Below are 19,882 nucleotides of genomic sequence, written 5' to 3' on the forward strand. Positions count from 1 at the left end.
TTGACATTTTCAGAAATGCTAAATAACTGAAGAAAAATTCTACACACACTTTAGTTTTAAACTATATATGAAAGGATTTTATACTGAATTTTAAAACAGCAATCATATAAGATTGATTGGAAACTACAAGATATAAGAGCAAAATTTTAAAAAGTCAGAAAGTAAAAAAGCACGCCAACATTTATCCATTGTGAACCGTAGCTTGTAGTTAGCCAGGGCAATTCTGTCCATTCTTCAGAGATACTCTGCAAAATAACCAGAGCCCTATTATTTGAGATTGAGTAAAAAACCCAGCCATGATAGCTAAAACTCCATACCTCAAAAAATTGGACTCAAATTGTGCTTCACAGGCAATCTGCTTTTAAGTTAGCCAGGTATGTCACAATGCTTGTTCTCTCAGGACACATGAACAAAACAGGCACTTTCACAACAAAAACCCAAGTCAGAAAGCCATGCAATATAATTTTATATTAAAGTATACATAAGCATATTTTGATCAATTTAGAAGTGATTTATGAAGTGTTTAGGGTCAAAATGACAAAGACGTAGGGGTAAAAAGGGAAAACTATTGCAGCAAGTCACTTCTTATTATGTAAAAATACTTATTAAATTATCTGTATGGTACACATGCATTAATTTGGTAGCTGATTTACTTCTATACCAAAGTCTGTTTGATTACCCTAAACTCAAGGAACAGGAAGAGTTTACTATATTAATTAGGGAAAGAATTATATTTTTTATACTAAATATTTTATTAGGTCACCATTTTCTGCGTATTTTCTATAAGTCACTGTTGTAGGATCTCTACTGAGTCTCTCATAAGAACCTTTCAATATATAGCTACCAACTTATTGCTTTTAACAAAAAATTAATCAGGAAATGATGCTACTCTACTGATAGTGGTTCTTTTAAATTTAGGAACACATTCCTTGGGCAGCCTAAAGCTTAGACATTATTTATATATTACCCTAACTAAAAATTATAAAACTTAAGGAAAGGCTTTACCCAAGAAAAACTAATATATACATAAATAATCAGGTTGGCCATAATAAAATCTATAGACTATAATTATGATACCAACATATTTAACAAAAAGAAATTACTGATCCATGATTAAAAAGTCAAGAAATCACTACAATTTTAACGTCCTTTAACTTAACTTCACTGATTGTTAAATAATCTTTATCTAATTCCAAACTACTATTCTACGTTTTCTCAAAAGCTACTTCAAGCAAAATTAAAGCATTTAATAAAACAACTATTTAATTTGTTAAAATGTTAGAAAATTTTCTTCCTAGGGTTAAGTTTCAGGAAATGTTAGCCTTGAAATATACTTAATTTTTACTTATTTCTGAAAGGATTTTCTAAGGAAGTAGCAGCAAATATCTAGACCAGGGTCCTTTTATCCTTCTTTAATCCTTTTATAGTCCTATGACTACTTTGGAAATATGATAAAACTTAAAAAGATACTCCACACCAAAAGGAAAACAAACACAACATTTTGTATACAGAAAGTTATACAACCTTTGAAAGGCCAATGGTTAAGACCTTCCAGTCTAGATATTTGAAAGTAAGCTAACCATCATCAAGACCCTAAGACAGACTAAAAGGAATAATCAAGAAGTCAGGACTTATTTTCCTAATCAGTTCTCATAAAGAAAAATGTCAGCCCTGGCTGGTGTGGCTCAGCTGGTTGGAGCATCATTCCCTAAACAGGAAGGTTGTGAGTTCAATTCCAGGTCAGGGCGCATGCCTACGTTTCAGGCTTGATCCCCAGTCAGGACCCATACAAAAGGTAACTGATTGATGTTTCTCTCCCTCTCCTTCCCCTCTCTCTAAAATCAATGAGCATGTCCTTGGGCAAGGAAAAAAAAAAATCACCTAATAAAGAAGAGTCCATTTATAAACCCTAATCTTGCCAATTGCCTTTAAAGTTGGTCCCTTACTATACATGTTCATCATCCTACCAATCAAGTACAACTCTTCAAATGAAAACTCTCCCAAAATTCATCACCAAAACTATTGGCATTTACTTTTCTCCTCACCTCATATTTACTGTTGGTCTGTCATCAAACCAAACCAAAGCTAGTGTTTCCTTCTGCTTCAGTTAAGACAATTTACTACCCTTTTAGCTGGAACAACAATAATAAAGCAACCAGAAATCCTAAAAAAATTCTCTTTTCTAAATTCAATAATTACATGTAAGAAAGTACTACAATCAAAATTTTATTCTTACTGTATTATGGCATGTTTTTCAAAATAGTAAAGTTCTTTTATGATGAATACTGCCTGGACTGAGCTATTTACAAAGGGCTTAAACTGACAAAGAACAAATGCAAGCAAGACAGAGCTTCACAAAAAACTAAAAGGCATTATTATTATTGCTATTGTTGTTAACAGTAACAATAACAGGAGAGTAAATACCTTAGAATTAACATTTAGTAACTGTTTTGGGGGGCTAAAATGAGGTTTCTTTTTGTTAAAATAGATTAACACAAAATGCATGGTATCATAGAAAATGCATGGTGCCCAAAAGCTGTAAATTCCTTAGTCACAGCACAAGTTTACTAAAGGTTATGACCAGGCTAGCAAGACACTTACATATGAAACAAGATGCACAATAGTACGTTTTTTCTTAAAAGCTAATGCCAATTGAAAAAAAGATTTTAAGATAACTGAAGACAAAAGATTTATTTATCAGTAGGAAAAAAATCTTTGGCTCTTAACTGCTTGAATAGGCGCTAAACAATGTAATATATTACATTCTAGTGTTAAAATTGATGTCCAAAATTCACAAAAAATTTTGAAAGTACTTCTAAATAAGATTGTTTCTAATTAAAAGTATTTTACTTTTGTCTTCTGTTACTTACGATATTCTTCCAAATGGCGCAAATGCAGCTTTTATATCTTCAGTTGTAATTTCTGGACTGAGATCACCAACAAAGACATGGAAATGATCTTATAAGGGGAAGGAAGGGGAAGTGAAAAGAAAAGTAAAATTTTAGAATTTAAAAAATGCTAAAATTTATTCAATAAAGTTTTCTTAAAATAACTTATAGATTTATAGTAACATATAAGCAAAACACTATCCTATATCTATACACATCCTATCAATTTTAAACATAATAAATCAAGGTAACAATACAGGAAAGACTCTCCTAAAGACTGATATATCTAACTGGAAACTGACAGTTATATTTCTCTTACAGCCAATTATTATACTGGTCTAAGAAAATAAACTACTAATATGATAGATAGCAAGTGTTGCAAAAAATTTAATAACTCAATTATGACTTAATTACCATTTTAATAGTATTATTTACATTAATTAGTTTACCACTCTACCAGAGCTTTACAAATTAAAATAAAATAGTGGTATTGTGATTTATGTAGACTAGATTTGCCTCAGTTAAGACAACACTGAAGCTAGCTACATGATATACTTGGTTTAACCATATTTTGTGAAGAACAAGCAAAGAAATACCTTGCATTGCAACAGTTTGATGTTAAAGTATTTGACAGTTTTCTCAAAAGCCAACAGTTTTGGTTGCCCAGACATTACACCATTCAGTTTATGTGAATCCATGTGCATGTGAACTAAGACTGAAGGCAACAGAATGAAAACAGTAATCCCTTCACTTTATATTAGAACCATTAACAAAGCATTGGAGAGAAATAACCATCCCATGTGAAGTTTAAAAAAAAAAAAGACAGTGCTCAAGAAAAACATGTTAAAAAATACAAAATAGTTGGATAAACACTTAAAATAGGCACATATATCAATTTTGACAAAGTATATTTGGAAAGAAAAGTTATTCCTACTTGGCAGGCCTTAAGCAACATATTGGGTTGTCATTTGGGAAACACAGTTTCAGAAGCAACTCAAGCAATCAGAAGATCTGGATATGGAGCACAGATCGTGACCTCAAGGAAGCAGGGTATCTTGCCCTTTAGTTGGTGAAAGTATTTCTAAGGCATCAGCTGCCTCCAAGAGGGTCAGAGAGCTTGAAATAGCACCAAAGTAGTGGACAAGCCACACTTGGCCAACACTGGGAAGAAGGGGGAAAAATATTGCCAGAGAGACACATAGAAATACGAACTCCTCCCTCCCCACTCCCCCCCAATATCAAACAAAAAAATTTCAGGTGGTTAGTGAATAATACCCTTTCAAGAGATTTCATTTTATGTTTAAGAAGATACAATTACCTTGTGAACGCTGTGTGCTGACAACGGTACTACCTGATGACAAAGATTAGATTTGTTCTTAAATTTATTAACACAAACACATTCAATCATATCTAAGGATAACGATCAAAACATTACTGCAAACATGTATGATGTTTAATGCTTTACAATAAAATTACTGTGTACAATAAAACAAATGTTCAAAGAGTATAAAATATACTTACTGCTTGTATCTTTCTTTTGACTGCTGGGGGTTGTTGCCCAATTCACTTTGACTTCCTAAAAAAATTTTTCCACATTTACATTCCATTAAAAAAAAAGCTCAAAATTGGGTATTAAAAGATTTGCATCTATTAACATATAGGAAGTTGTATGTCTGAGATGAAATGGATACCAGTTCTGGTCAGTTTATCTTTTAACCTACATTTATGCAAATAATGTTTTCAAATCCTAATCTTACATATGAGGTCTGTCAGGAAAAAGTCCAACCATTGTTAATATAACAAGAACGGTTTGCATGACATCAATGTAACCTGGCAGTCAAGGCAAGTGAACTAAAATGTGCATGCATGAACAATGACAACTTCACTGTACTAGTCAATGGGGGTGATAGGTGCTGTTGAGTGAGTATGTGTACTTGTGGCTGTAGCATTCAAAATGACTGAGCAGGTACAGCAATGAATCTGCATGAAATTTTGCATTAAGCTTGAACATTCCTCCTTGGAAACTATTAAAATAATTGAGGAGGCTACAGCTATGGGCAACTAGTGACTGGCAGCTTCATGACAACACGTCTGCTTGTGCATCATGCCTTGTGTAGAGTTTTTTTGCAAAACATCAAATCACTCAGGTGACTCAGCCCCCTTACTGTTCAGATTTGGCCCCCTGCGACTTCTGGCTTTTCCCAGAACTAAAACTACTTTTGAAAGGGAAGAGATTTCAGACTGTTGATGGGATTTACAAAAACAAGAAGGGGTAGCTGATAACAATTCCAACAAAGGATTCTGCAGTGTTCTAACAGTGGAAGAGACACTGGGAGAACTGAACTGTGTGAGGTCCTATGGTGCCTACTTTAAAGGGGACTGAGGTGCCATTGTCCTATGTACAATGTTTCTTGTATCTTCTTCAATAAATGTCTCTATTTTTCATAGTACAAGACTGGATACTTTCTGGACAGACCTCATGTTTCTGTTAACATTCAACCAATCCCCTTTCTTATCTAAAGTACCAATTAGTTTTGCCTTTTCTTCCTCCCATTGGTATCCAATGTTCCTAGATGTTTCATCTAAGCTTGAGTAATTCAACAATTATTTTAGTACTTACCATATGCAAGGCACCATAAAGAATACGAATATAAACCACGCCCTCTAATAGCTTTTACCCCACCTTTTTAATAAACATGATTATTTTCTATAAAGTGAATATTAATGCTTCCAAAAAGGAAAGACAACTATGCAACTTAAAATATCCAGTGCAAGTCACCTTTAATTATGACAGCTTACCTTACCCATTATCTTCCGCCCATTCATAGCAGCTAGTGCTGCAGCTGCGTGACGATGCTCATAAAACTCCACAAAACAATATGGATCATTTCCAGCTGTCTGTTGAACAAAAAATACAACAGCCAATTTTAAGCTTTATACTCCCATTACTGTAAAATTTATAACATCTGTTACCAGGCCAAAGAATGGAAACGTCCATTCCACCAGTAAATCTTTATTTTTTTAAATTTTTATTTATTAATTTGAGGTGGTGGTGGGAGACAGAGAGATAGACTGATTCTTCTATGTGCCCTGACTGGGGATCAAACCCACAGACTTGGCATATGGGGATGATGCTCTAACAAACTGACCTACTCCACCACAAGTAAATCCACAAATAAATCCACAAGTAAATCTTTAGATCAGGAAGCAAACACTTAAAACTGAGTTTGTTTCTTTTTTTTAAGTCTTAACCCTATGATATGTTTATTGATTTCTGAGAGAAGTGGGGCAGGGGGGTTGGGAGGAAGAAACAGAGAGGGAAACATCTATTGGTTGCCTCCGCTATGGGCCCTAATCAGGGATTGAACCTGCAACCTAGGTGTGTGCCCTGACCAGGGATCAAACCCACAACCTGTTGGTGCATTGGACAATGCTCCAACTGAGTCACCTAGCTAGGGCAAAAAATTGAACTATTTGTATAGAACGCTATATCTTCATCAAGTTATATAATACTACTATGTATAGTTTAATCTTTTATTAATGACTAAGTGTCCTAATTATGGACAAATTAATATATAGCTACATTCTCATCATTATCATAAAATACAATCTTTTCTTTAAGCTAGAGGGGTTATGTTTGACTAGAATCCTATAATATCAAGTGTTGGTATTGGCTTTTTAAAAAAAATTTTATTTATTTATTTTTCAGAGGGGGAGAGACAGAAAGAAAGGGAGAGAAACATCAACTGGTTGCCTTTTGCACAGCCCCAGTCAGGAACCTGGCCTGCAACTCAAGTTGTGCCCAGACAGGGAAATGGAACTGGAGACCTTTCAGTTTGCAGGATGATGCTCAACCCACTGAGCCACACCAATCAGGGTGTTACTGGCTTTTAATAACTTTTCTGTCTTTTCCCTGTGATGTTTCTTTTTATTGCTAGAGATGTACATATATTCTTGCTTCCTCTAAGTTACTGAGTAGCAGGAAATCACATCCAACCACCTTAAACTTAATTCTAAAATGTAAGTAAATAGGCTCTGAAAACTGAAGAGGTATTCTGGTAAGTAAAGTTTTAGAATAGGCTTTAGAATTTGGACTTTCTGACATCATTTTTTAGCTGATTAGTAGTCTTTTAAAAAATCCTCTCCTCTTTTCTGCTGCTGTTCCAAGTAGTTGACATTTGATGATAGGTGAAGCCTGGATGTTTTAGTGTAAACTAAAGCAGAACAAACACCCAATATTTTATACCTATCAATGCAAAATGCCAAATGATTTCATAGACCATTTTAAAATTCTTGCTGTGATCTCCTAAGCAGGGTTGTAAAAATATGAAATGAAAAAACTAGAATACTAGAATAAAGAAAGATATAATTTTGTTTAAAGCACAATTAACAGTTTAAAAGTCCTTGACAATGATTCTTAACTATTTTAGAGCAAAGAGGCCACCACAAATTGACACAGAGACTACCTATTACTTTATTTTAAAAACATTAGGGAACATAAACATGTTTTTAAAGTTGTCTAATTCAAATACTACACCTGATAAGTGCGAATTTTATATACAGATTAATTAACCACCAAAAGGTAGTTAGAAAAAATAGCTTATACTTAAGAATAGCAAATGAAAAAGAGTGTTCACATCAGTCAGTTGACCTGTCCCTAGAAAAAACTGCACATTTTAGATAAAAAAAAAATCTAAGCATAGACATTATAAACCTTAATATTCTACGATGTGTAAAATTCATAAATATGGACATCAGTCCAATAATATGAATAGACAGGAATTTCAACTTTAATAATAATAAAAACAGAATGTTAATCTAAGCCTTTGAGTAATAAAAACCCCAAATTTGTACCAAGTGGCGAAGGCTAACCTAGCTTGTCTTTTCTGTAAGTCAGGCAGTCATTAACATTTTTTTTTAAATCCTCATGTGAGGACAAGTTTTTTAAATTAATTTATAGGGAGAAAAGATGGAGGGAAAGAAAGGTAGAGATAAAGATGGATAGATATGAGAGAGAAACATCAATTGGTTGCCTCCTGTATTCACTGTGACTGGGGATTGAACCTGCAACCTTCTGGTGTATGGCACAACACTCCAACCAACTGAGCCACCCGGCCAGGGCAGTCGCTAACATTTTGCTTAGAGATCTTTGGCAAGCAAACATGTAGAATGATCCAGACAGGGAGAGAATGGCAGCCTACAAACCAATGGAGATTTATATTTGCCTAGTTCAATCTGGGTTTACATTCTTGCTTTCCCTCATTTCTGCACATATTAAATGGGAATAACATGTGTTTTACACTATTTCTGTTGAGCACTTGTGATAATGCATCAGCATTAAATAACAGGCAAGCATTCCATAAATGTTATTACTGGGATAAGGAAGGAGGTCCACATCAATCAAAGATTTTAAATTCTCAATCATATTCCAGTTTTTCCTCCTTAATCTTTCTCTATGGGTACCGAGGGGTCTTTCCTTCTTTATCCAAGGGCATAAAAATATTAAATGTGACATGAAAACACTAAAGAAGAGTATAAAGGACAAAAACATTAGTTGAATCCATCTATATTACATGCAGGTGACCCTGACACTTTAGGAGAAAGGTCTGACATTTTAAAATCTTAGACAACAGCCCTGGCTGGTGTTGGCTCAGTGGACTGGAGTGCTGGCTTGCGAACCAAAGAGTTGTTGGTCTGATTCCCAGTCAGGGCACATCCTGGGTTGTGGGCTGGATCCCTGGTAGGGAGCACGTGAGAGGCAACCACACACTGACGTTTCTCTCCCTCTCAATTCTCCCTCCCTTCCCCTCTCTCTAAAAAAATAAATAAAATCTTAAAAAATACTTAGACAACACACCAAAGCCAATTAGCTAAACAATTACTTTTTAAATACCAAGTAAAAAAGGAGATAAACTGGAAAACAATGGAAAAGAAAGTAGCTGGCACACATTCACATACATGATTTTCTTTCCTGAGGAAAAGAAAACCAAAAAGTCCATGGGATAAAAGGATTTCTTTTTAGCTGTCCTTTCCATCAAAAACACTTTTTCAGATGTCTTTTTATACATATTATGATTCAAGATTAACATCAATTAGATGAATTAATTCAAGGTTTTTTCTGTACATTAAGGTCTGATGGATGGATTGCCATAATGCAAGAAAAACTTGAATCGTGACCTTGGAAAATAAAGTTAAAAACATATCCCAGTATCAAATGTCATACTATTTTTGACCCAATTTCCCAATCTAATTGTAATAATTGAATTTCTAGATTAGCCTATCAACTAATACCATATATAAAATAAACAATTCTGATGCCTCAATGCCAAAAAAAAAAAAAGGGTGGGGGGAGCCTACAGCCTACATATAGTTCTCATCTGCTCTAGAAATGATTAGTTCTATTCTTCTTTTTTTTATTTAATAAAATATATTAAATGCAGTGGCCAAAACGGATTCATTACAAATTCACTAAAATCCCTATGAATTAGGACTATACAAACTAATTTAAGAGTTTTAGAAGCAATGGTTTTAAATAACGTACATAAAAAAGAAAGTTAACTTAAGTAAAATACCCTTACATCCATAATCATTTTGCAGTTTTTACAAGGTCCAATCTGGCTAAAGAGCTGGAGAATTAGAGCTTCTGTCACATCTCTGGAAAGGTTACCGACATATCTGCAACACAAAGAAAAACAATTTACCATTTTAATTTTGCTTCTTTTGACCAGTTTCTAAAGTTTCTTACTGAAAAATGAATTTAGGAAAAGGTAGATCTTTACCTGAAACTACACTACTTGGGAATAGCTTATAACAGTTTGCCAAAACTTTAAAATCTTTTTCAAAAAAGATGTACTATATATGTAATTTCCAAGTATATTAGACACTGCTAGTAGAAGGGAAGCTAGTGTGTTTTTAGTGAAGGTGGTGTAAGTCAAATCTGCTGTTTATTTCTAAGTTCCTAGGCTTACCTTAGGTAGATATGCTTTATTAATAAAAAAAAAAAAAAGATTTTACTTATTTCTTTTTAGAAAGGTGATGAGAAAGAGAGGAAAAGATTTATCGATTGCCTCTCACATGCCCCCAACCTGGGACCTGGCTCTCAACCCAGATATGTGTCCTGGCTGGGAATTGAACCCACGACTTTTCGGTTTACAAAACAATGACCAACTGACTGAGCCACAGTTGCTGGGGCAAGGGATGGAAAACTTAAACATGAGTATCACTGATTAGTGGATGTGCAGAGGGAGTAGAAAGATTCCAGGAGAGACCTTTAACAGATAATATGAATTGATGACTAGCAAAGTTAACTAATATAGTGTATTATAATACCTCATGAGTGGAAAAATCTTTATTTAAAGGGTTTATAAATAAAGTTTCAAAATGGGGTTTTGAAAGGAAATTCCCTCTAGATATATTAGAATTAGAGGTTTATCACTTCTAAAATCAGAGAATGTTGACTCTCAACAACTGTAGTTTTTAATTCTTCTGCCAAAAATCCTTCAGAAAACATGTGATGAAAGATATGGACTCTTTCCCCAGAAAAATAAACATCTATACATGTCAATTCCTTCCTTCCATTTACTCATTCAACAAACTATATTGAATGATTACTATAAAGGCACTGGAATAGGCTAAAATGGTAAAGGGAGAAGTGCTGAATCTTAAGAAACAATGAACAGTATTTAAATATCAGGTAAAATAATGATATTCAAAAAAGTATAAGCAACAGCAATTTTTCCAATATTGGGCGTTATTATTATACCAAGTCCTTGTACTGAAAATCAGCAATTAAAGGGACAGAATTAAGAATTTATCTTGCCTTTGCAGTAGAAACTCCAGTATAATGTAATCTAACAGCTCCAGTGGATGAGGGAAAAGCCCTTATTTACAGAAAAATGCTAGTTAATAAATTTAGACAGAGCACATTAAATTAACTATGTGTAAGCCTCATGGGTATTATACTATGATTATTTGAAGGGTGTCAAAGTTATCACATAAATCACTTAACAATTCCAAAGGGAAAAGCCCTACCTTAAAAGTGAGAGCTTTGGCTCTTTTACCACTTTGACCCAATGATCAAATCATTTTATAAATGAACAATGAGTCATTGTGTATACAATATAAATTATATAACATCACCTATGAAGTAGTCAAATCAAAAAGGTCTAACTTGAATCTAATCAAGCTTAAATTCAGAGAGAAGTTTAGCGAATATTGGACATATAAGAAAACAATTACACATATCAAGATACGGGATTTTGTATAAGACAACTTTTTTTGATTTCTTAAAATATTGTCTTAAAAAAAAGTAAAAAAAAAAAAAAAAAAGGGAAGACTGTTCTTGATTTAAAAGGACTTAAAAGATACTGACAACCAAATACAATAAATAAGACTTGACTAGATCCTGGATTGGGGGGAGGGGGAGGATAGTTTTTTCCTGTAAAACTCTAATAAATGTAGAAGAAATAAGAGAAATCACCATTAAAACACTACAGTAATAATTTCAACTGGCAAAATCCACTCATGGGTGTTTTATAGATGATGTAACTTTAAGGAGAAATAGGGTATGTGTAGAGCCTCAAGTATCATCTATAAAATATGTATTAGTCGTTTCAACCAACTAATTGACTGTTTTAACGTATGTCCACAATTCCTTGATATTCCACCTCTATGAAGTGGAGCTTAATTTCTCTCTCCTTTAGTGTGGGTTAGTCTCAGTGACTCAATTCTAATTAACAGAATGTTGAGAAAAAGTAGTCACTGTACAGTGGAGAAACAGTACCCTTTAATAATGCCAGGGTCATGAAAGATATCATCTCATATTAAAGGAGAGTAAAGAGACATGACTAAATAGAGTGGTATCTTGGCCCTGGCAGGGTAGCTCATTTGGTTAGAGCATTGTACCCATATGCCAAGGTTGCACGTTCCATCCCTCATGAGGGCACATAAAAGAATCAACGAACGAATGCATAAATAAGTAGAACAACAAACTGATGTTTGTTTCCCTCTCTCAAATCAGTAAAAATAGAGTAAAAAAAAAATACAGTGGTATTTTGGAATGGATCCTGGAATACAAAAGACATTACTGGAAAAGCTGGGGAAACTGGAATAAAGCTTGTACTGTATCATGCTAATGTCTTAGTTTTAACAAGTATACCATGGTAATGTAAGTTGTTAACATTAAAGGAAGCTGAGTGAAGGTTATGTGAGAACTGTACTTTCTCTGTAACTCTTCTGTGTGTATTCTCATTTGATTCTTGTACCTGTAAGAAATTCTCAAGATTGCAATGTCAATGAAAAAAAATGGCTCTTCTGAAGACTTAATGCTAATATCTATGTACCTTAATTTTAAAGCAATATAACTTAGTGATGACAAGTGCACAGTATTTAGAGAACCTGAATTCTATCATTGACTCTTTGCAAAATCGTCTTAACATTTTCTGAGAAATATTTTCTGAGTTTGAAGACGTGTGGATTAAAAAAAAAACACACCAAAAAACTACTTTAGAGCGCACTATGGTTGCCCTGGCTGGTGTGGCTGGTTGGTTGGAGTGTCATCTCTGTAGATGGGAAGGGGGGGAGTGTTTCTCCTGCTGTGAGGTGGGGGGAGCTGATTGATGTTTCTATCACATGGGTGTTTCTCTCCCTCCCTTCTCCTCTCTCTAAAATCAGTGAGCACGTCCTCCAGTGATACTTAAAAAAAGAAAAAGAAAAAAGAAAACATTATGGTTTGTAGCGCCTTTAGATTTGTTTCTTTGATATAGGCTCCAGAAGCTCTAGCAATTAACTACACACAGTTGTTTAGAGAAATGCTTCAGAATACGCTGTATCAGCCTTAGATGTTATTACAATAAAATCTAAGTAACACATATAACATTTTCATATTAAAGAAATCAAAGAACAAAAAACTTTTTCTTCCTTGTGCTAATAAAAATAACTCATTACAAATTAGTTTAACAATACATTGTTGTTGTTTGCTTACATTTTTTAAATGGTTTTAGAGAAAGAGAGGAAGGGGAGAGGGGGGAAAGAGGGAGGGAGGAGGAGAGAGACAGAGACAGAGAGAAAGAGAGAGAGAGAGAGAGAGAGAGAGAGAGAGAGAGAGAGAGAGAGAGATTGATTTACCGGTCCATTTACCGGTTGATTCTTGTATGTGCTGTCACTGGGGCTTGAACCTGCAACTTTGGCATATTGGGGACAGCACTCAAACCAACTGAGCTACCTGGCCAGGGCTAGTCTTTTCTTTTTACTAACAAGTTAATCACTAACACAGATCTCAAATTTTTAGAAACAGCTTGATGATGTTATTACTTTCCAAGTCTATTTGCTAAATACATAGGAGTTTGAAATTTGAAATCTACAGATCCTTTTTATGTTCATAATACTTTCAATGGAAAATAAGTTTTTTAGCTTATAGAATGTGCTATATTTTACAAAGTTAATTCTCATTTTTATATGTTTCTTTCTTTAGTTGTTTCATTCCATCACACATTATTCTGTTTCTGAAGCCAAAGGATTTTGTATTAACAGTATGAGCTCAGCAAATTTTTTTTTGGCCACCAAGCATCTTTCCTATTTTTATAAAATTCCTTATCTTAAGGCAAAGTCTGACTCTTCTACAGAAGTTGAAAAGCCTAGATATGGTTTTGTAGTCTACTTTGCATTCAATCTAGGCTAAGTCAATTAGAGACACCAGTCCTGAAGATAGGGCATAAAGCAAGATTGAAGAGACTCCATTTTGGTGTCAAATAGCAATGAAGTCCCCTGTCCAGTGAATGTGGTCCTCAGTGGATGTGGTACTAGCATCTTTTCTGGGATGGTCTGCAGCTTGATTAGGACTGTGGCCTGACAGTTCCCACCCCTCCCTGAACATTTCCTAAGCTAGGTTCCATAATCCTTCTGACATTTTGGTAGTGTCCAAAATCTTTTTAATAAATTCCTTTTATGGGTAATTATTTTTGCTGCTTGCATTTAAGAAAATCCTGACTGATATAAAAATTGATACTCAGAAGAGTTGCAAGCCAGTTTCCCCGCCATGATGTCTATTGGACTACTAAATAAACAAAATTGTAATTTTCTTAGAGTAGTTTTTATTTTTCAAAAATGTTTTTTTTTGGAATAACATTAAAATATCCATTTTTAAAAAAGATTTTATTTATTTATTTTCACAGAGAGGGGAAGGGACAGAGAAAGAGAGGAAGAGAAACATCAATGTGCAAGTGAAACATGGACTGGTTGCCTCTTACATGCCCCCAACTGGGGGCTTGACCTGTAAACCATGTATGTGCCCTGACGGGGTATCGAACTGATGACCTCCCAGTTCACAGGCTGGCACTCAATCCACTGAGGCACATCAGCCACAGTTGAAGTATCCATTTTTAATTGTCCAATGAACTTGTTAATAGCATGGACTGAAATATCCCATGTTATAACACTTGTGAGATCACGTACCAATCTTATGCAGAATAGGAAGCAGAGATAGGGGTAGAAGAGAACTTAACTATCTGTTAAGGCAAATAGACTTCAATGAACTAAAAGTGTGCTCCTTCGACAACTGGATAAATGAATATGAACTGTATATTAATTAAAAATATATCAGTGTAGTCTCCTTAATATGAAAATTGTAGAATGGTTATATAAGAGAATGCCCTTGTTCTTAGAAAATATATGGTTAAGGAGTTAGGCGTAAGGTGTTACAATGTCTTCTCAAATGGGTCAGGGGGAAAAAAAAGGATAACTATATTCTCACAGAATTACTTTTGAATATTTGGCTAACTATTAGCAACTGGTAAATCCACAAGAAAGTTACCTAACTCTTCAATGTACTATTTTTGTTACTTTTCTGTAGGTTTTTAATTTTTTCAAAGTAAAAAGCTACCTGTGAAGACTCAATGAAGAAGTCACCAATGTTACAATAAAAACATGATATTCTGCCAGGGATAGGATTTTATATCAACTTAGTACATATTTTCAAAGCTGGTAACTGAGTTCAGATAGTTGTAAAATTGTAATCTAAAACATTTAAAATATTAATTTCTATTACTACAGCTCTAGAAAATTTAACCTAAAGACATTTACAAAGCAGAATACTGTATTGGTTTTGAGCCACAATCATTGTATAATGCAGGATTTGATATGAGGCCTCTGTGAAAATTTAAATAGGTTTTTTGTTAATGATAAATTTGATCGAGATTTTTTTTTTTTATTGACTGACTGATTTTAGAGAGAGAAGAAGGGTGGAAGGAGGAGCCAAGGAGGAGGGGGAGGGAGGAAGGGAGGCAGGGAAGGCAGGAGGAAGAGAGAGGAAAAAACGGTTCTGTTGTTCCACTTATTTATGCATTCATTGGTTGCTTCCTGTATGTGCCTTGACCCAGGATCAAACCCACAACCTTGGCATATCCAAACGCTGCTCTAATCAACTGAGTGACCCAGCCAGGGCTGAGAAAGAGACTTTTATTCATACTATATATCTACTGTCTAGAACCCTGCCTGGAACACTGTAAATGTTCAACATCTATTTAGGAATAACTGTACTCAGAATTACTTTTGAATACTTCAGATTGCTAGGAAATTATCCCATTTTGCTTGAGTTACTATAGTTCAAGAGGGAAAGGTACATATCTTTTACTAATTATGAAATTATGTAGAACAGTAAATGCTCATATATGTATATAAACATATAGGCAAAAGTAGGTTGACAGGTTTGAGTACACTAAAAATTAACATTTATTAATTATTCTATTATTTCCATATGAACTGTAAGCCTACTTTTGCCCACCCATATATATACTATACAAACACATAAATATTCACACGTATATACATACACACTATACACCAGCATCATAACTTTAAAAAACTGTCTACTTTTAACAAAGGATAGTCTGTTTCATGTTAGCTGAAACCTTCTTATGTTATTAGCTGGCACCACCTTCACCTGGGAGACTAGTCCATATACAATAAACCAGCCTGAACAAATGTATCTAATACTATGCCTGAAGACATTCATGCTCTTAAACCAGTTCTCATTTTTACTTATATTTTGCAACAAACTATCATTTTAAATGACTGAAATAATACATTTGTAAATAAACCTACTTATTGTTGATTTCATTCTCAGATTCCATATCTAATCCACTGGTAATTGTTGTTGCTCTACTTCCAAAATATTTCCAGAATCAAACCACTTCTCACAATATATTTCCAAAATACTGCTGACGAGAAACTGAATACTGGCAATCTCTAACTTAAAAAGGTGATGAACATTTATTAGAACTTGGCGGACCTCAGCAAATGAAGGCATTCTCTCTGAGCCATTTTGGGTATTATAGGTGATACTGCAACTCAGACTATACTTTACCTTCAAGAACAAGTAAAATCTGAATTCACTGCTTGGAATTGTACCAGTTTTAAAATAAATTTATTGATCACTTACCACAAACCTGAGACTGTGCTAAGAACATAAAAGCCCCTAAATTCCAGGGTCATTAAAATATACATTTTATAATAAAAATATTGCTGGGAAAACTTAGGGATTAGCACCTACTCATTTATTTTTTAGAAGATTTATTTACTTTTAGAGAGGGGAATGGAGGGAGAAAGAGAGGGAGAGAAACATGGATGGGTTGCCTCTTGCACATACCCCAAAAGGGCACTGAGCGGGCAACCCAACTGTCCCGACAGAGAATTGATCCTAAGACCTTTCCCTTTGTGCAACCACGCCTAACCAACTGAGCCACACCTACTCATTTAATCGAGATTGGTCTGGCTGGAAAATGGGAGCTTTGGTTAAGGCTACATGTAGAAGCAATGGATGAGAGACAGTAGAGATGTTAGAGCTCGGACTACTTGGGGAAAAAGATTCTTGGACAGGGTGTTCCAGTGAAGTACACAAGGCAAAATTAGTCCTAAGCGTTAGAGCTCAGAGCTGAAGGCAGAAAAGTTGCAGGAAGCTGAACAAAAAGTGTTGGGTGACTTCAACTTTAAGCTCTACCTCAGCTGCAAAATGGACCCATTTATCGCAGAGTTCTGATGATTAAACAAGCAGGTAAAGCATGTTTCACGGAACCTAACAAATCATAAGCACTCTAAGTATTTGTTTAACAATATTTCATTATTTCTCCCTCAATGGTTGGTCTCCTGTCCCCAAGCTATTTAAGTGCTTTTGTACACTGGCCTGAGAAAGCTGAAAATGTCTTCGTTATCGACATCCAAAAAAAGTTAAGTTTCTAGATATTTCTGGGAGTTTCAGAAATTAAAAATGACAAAATAATGTAAGAATCTTAAATCTGAAGACACTATAAAAGATGTGCCTTTTTTAACCCAATATGCTGCTGGCTATCATACTTTCAGCGAAGAGGCAAGAGTAAAAAAAAGTTTCTATTAAGCTCTATGGGGCTAATAGTTTTCTAGGGAGTCTTCACCTACAGATATCATCTTTCAAAAAACAAAGGTCATGTACTAATTGCTGCATCCTATTGAAAAGATACTGAAGGTAACTAACATTATCAGATAAACTAGCAAAAAAGTTTAATCTATTAAGAAAACAAGTCTGGCCTGTATTTCTCATACAGGTTACAAAATGGAAACTTTTGGTGGTAAAAAAAAAAAAAAAGTTGATTACATTGTGCTTCATGACAACTGTAATGTCTAGAGTTGCAAAAAGAAATCTAAAATTGTATTTTTAATGCACAGTTCTCCAACAGTCAGTATTTTAAGAATAAAACCAAAAAGGTATGTCAAAAAGTCATCAAGCTTTTTGTTCTTTCTTTTCCAGAAAAGCAACAAGGACAAAATCAACTCATCCGATACTCTGAAAAACAGAGGATGCTGTGGGAGAAGCAACAAATACCCCATGCTGAGATCATTTAACACTAACTGTGAAAATTCTCAGAGGTAACTAACTCTGTTAAGGCACTTAACAACTGTTGCTTCCTAAAAGCTGCCCGCTCCTTCAGCAACACGTCAATCACAACAGTAGCAACCGATGATAAAAATGCATTATCTCTATTTCCCTTCAGTTGATATATACCTCCAGGTGACATTTCCATTTTTCAAAAGCAGTTTCAAAATCCTTAGGATGCCCAATTTTAAGCTTTTTGATCTGGAGTCGGGGGAGGGAGTGCTACAGAAGGAAAGCCTTGGCTTTTTATCCAGTGGGCAGCTGCGACAATAAAGTTCACCTCACTGAAAATAAGCACAAACAGCCTCAAAAAGAAAATTCCTATTGACGAGCAAAAAATGAAAGGAATAATTTCAGCAAGAAATCAAAATAAAATTAAAGTCGGCTGTAAAGATCAAAAGAAGTTAACCAAGAACAAGGGGCGGGGAAAAAAAAAAAAAAAGAGAAGGAAAGCATGGGACAAAAAGAATGTCCGCCGAGTTCTAAAAAGAGGTTTGAATGAAAAAGTCTTCTCTCCAGGCCTGAGACTCCAGAGGACTGGTGGCGAGGCCAAAGGCCACGGTGTGGTGTAAAGTGAAGGGATTAATTCCGAGGGTTAAGCCCCTACTCGTTCCACCTGGTCCTCTCACAACCCGAGTCACGGTCCCTAAGCTTCAAGGTGTGCGCTAAGGAGAGGAATCGTGGTACCGCGACGTCCACTGAGGACAATAGGCTGGGGAGCGGCGAAGGGAAGAGACCTCCCTCCGGGACGACCACCATCCCACCCCCACATCGTTGCCTCAGACTCACAGAGTCTTGGGCATCTCGTCCTCCATGGCTGCTGCTGTCGCGGTGGCGCCTCTGGGTCCAGCTCCCTACTCTTTACTACCTCCCAAAACGTTTGAGCGGTTCTGGCTGCAGAGTAGCGGGGTTTCTCGGCTAACTGGAGGTTACTCCACCTCCTTCTTGCGCTGCAATTACACTAAAGCGCTCAGCCCAACACGAACAATGAAGCCCCAATACAAGATGGCGGCGAGCCGGGGGCCTAGGAGCAGCCACCGAAGTGCCCACCAGAACCGCGCAGGCGCAGAATAATCGTGCACTTTCAACCTTCCGGCCGCCAAGCTGCACCCCAATCCATAGGTTCTTTAAATGCGCAGGCGCTCTTCCACCGAGGTTAGGAAAGTCTCCAGCTAGGCAGGCTTAAGGGTTAACTATTTCAAGACTTGCTTTTTTTTGTCTTTTGAAATTGTCTTCCTCCTCCAGATTCGAATGTTTTAACAATGAACTATGAGCTAGAAATCTTCCTAGAAATTAAAAATTGTAAATGTTTCCAGAGGTAAAAGATTTAGTAAAGCCTTCAAGTTGGTAAGAATTGGAAAAAAAAAAAGGGGGTGCGCCGCCCGGGAATCGAACCCGGGTCGCAAGAATGGGAATCTTGCATGATACCACTACACCAGCGGCGCTCTTGGTGGGTGTGTTTGCTAAAATATTTTATGACTAAATGCAAGCAATGTTCCTGTTCATAACGGGATGATTTCTTTATTCATTTAAAAGTAAAAGCCTCAGAATTTATAATCTGCTATTTTTCGTTGATATAAGAAATGATTGATCTTCTCTCATCCAAATACAATTGAATGGGTGTTCCTACTTTCTCTGTACAGAAAAATTTCAATAAAAATTTTTTATTTATAAAAGTAAGTTTCCGGTCCTGGCCCAGCAGCTCAGTTGGTTAAAGCAGTGTCTGGATGCATCAAGGTTATCGGTTTGATCCTACCTAGGTGGGTGCACATGTAGGAATTAATCAAATGAATGCATGTATAAATGGAATGTCAAAAATGGACGTTTCACAAATGTATTTGAAAAAATAAATTTAAAAAAAGGACGTTTCTCTCGCTTTTTTCTCTCTTCCTCTCTCTAACCAATAAAAAAAAAAAAAAAAAAAAAGGGAAAAAATCCTTAAAAATAAAAAAGATTTCCAAACAAACAAAAACTCGTAGACGACAGTATGGTGGTTACCAGAGGGAAGGGGGGAGGTGAAGGGTGAAGTGGGTCAAATACCTGGTGACCCAAGAAGATTTGACTTTGAGTAGTGGGCACACAATGCGCTATA

General features: G+C 35.4%; 1 protein-coding gene and 1 non-coding gene across 4 annotated transcripts in view; both read right to left on the minus strand.

Annotated features, from left to right (window-relative positions):
- Positions 1-18,878, minus strand: part of TIA1 (TIA1 cytotoxic granule associated RNA binding protein) — a 32,930-nt gene extending 14,052 nt beyond the window's left edge. For 2 of the 3 annotated variants that reach the window (XM_054586809.1, XM_054586810.1), the window contains exons 1-5: positions 18,580-18,878; positions 9,467-9,563; positions 5,688-5,786; positions 4,410-4,464; positions 2,871-2,958 (exon numbers count right to left, since the gene is read on the minus strand). In XM_054586809.1, the coding sequence (XP_054442784.1) occupies positions 2,871-2,958; positions 4,410-4,464; positions 5,688-5,786; positions 9,467-9,563; positions 18,580-18,605 (365 nt within the window). In that variant the 5' untranslated portion in view covers positions 18,606-18,878. Of the gene's footprint in view, positions 1-2,870; positions 2,959-4,206; positions 4,240-4,409; positions 4,465-5,687; positions 5,787-9,466; positions 9,564-18,579 lie in introns of all 3 variants that reach the window. The other variant, XM_054586808.1, reaches the window with a different exon arrangement.
- A 286-nt stretch (positions 18,879-19,164) lies between these two features.
- On the minus strand, positions 19,165-19,235 carry TRNAG-CCC (transfer RNA glycine (anticodon CCC)). The gene has a single exon. It is a non-coding gene; the product is annotated as a tRNA-Gly (tRNA).
- Between the last annotated feature and the right edge of the window lie 647 nt (positions 19,236-19,882).

Source organism: Pteronotus mesoamericanus, unplaced genomic scaffold, assembly GCF_021234165.1.
Source record: "Pteronotus mesoamericanus isolate MK-2021 breed Mesoamerican mustached bat unplaced genomic scaffold, CSHL_Meso_final contig_98, whole genome shotgun sequence".
In the NCBI taxonomy this organism is placed as follows: Eukaryota; Metazoa; Chordata; class Mammalia; order Chiroptera; family Mormoopidae; genus Pteronotus; species Pteronotus mesoamericanus.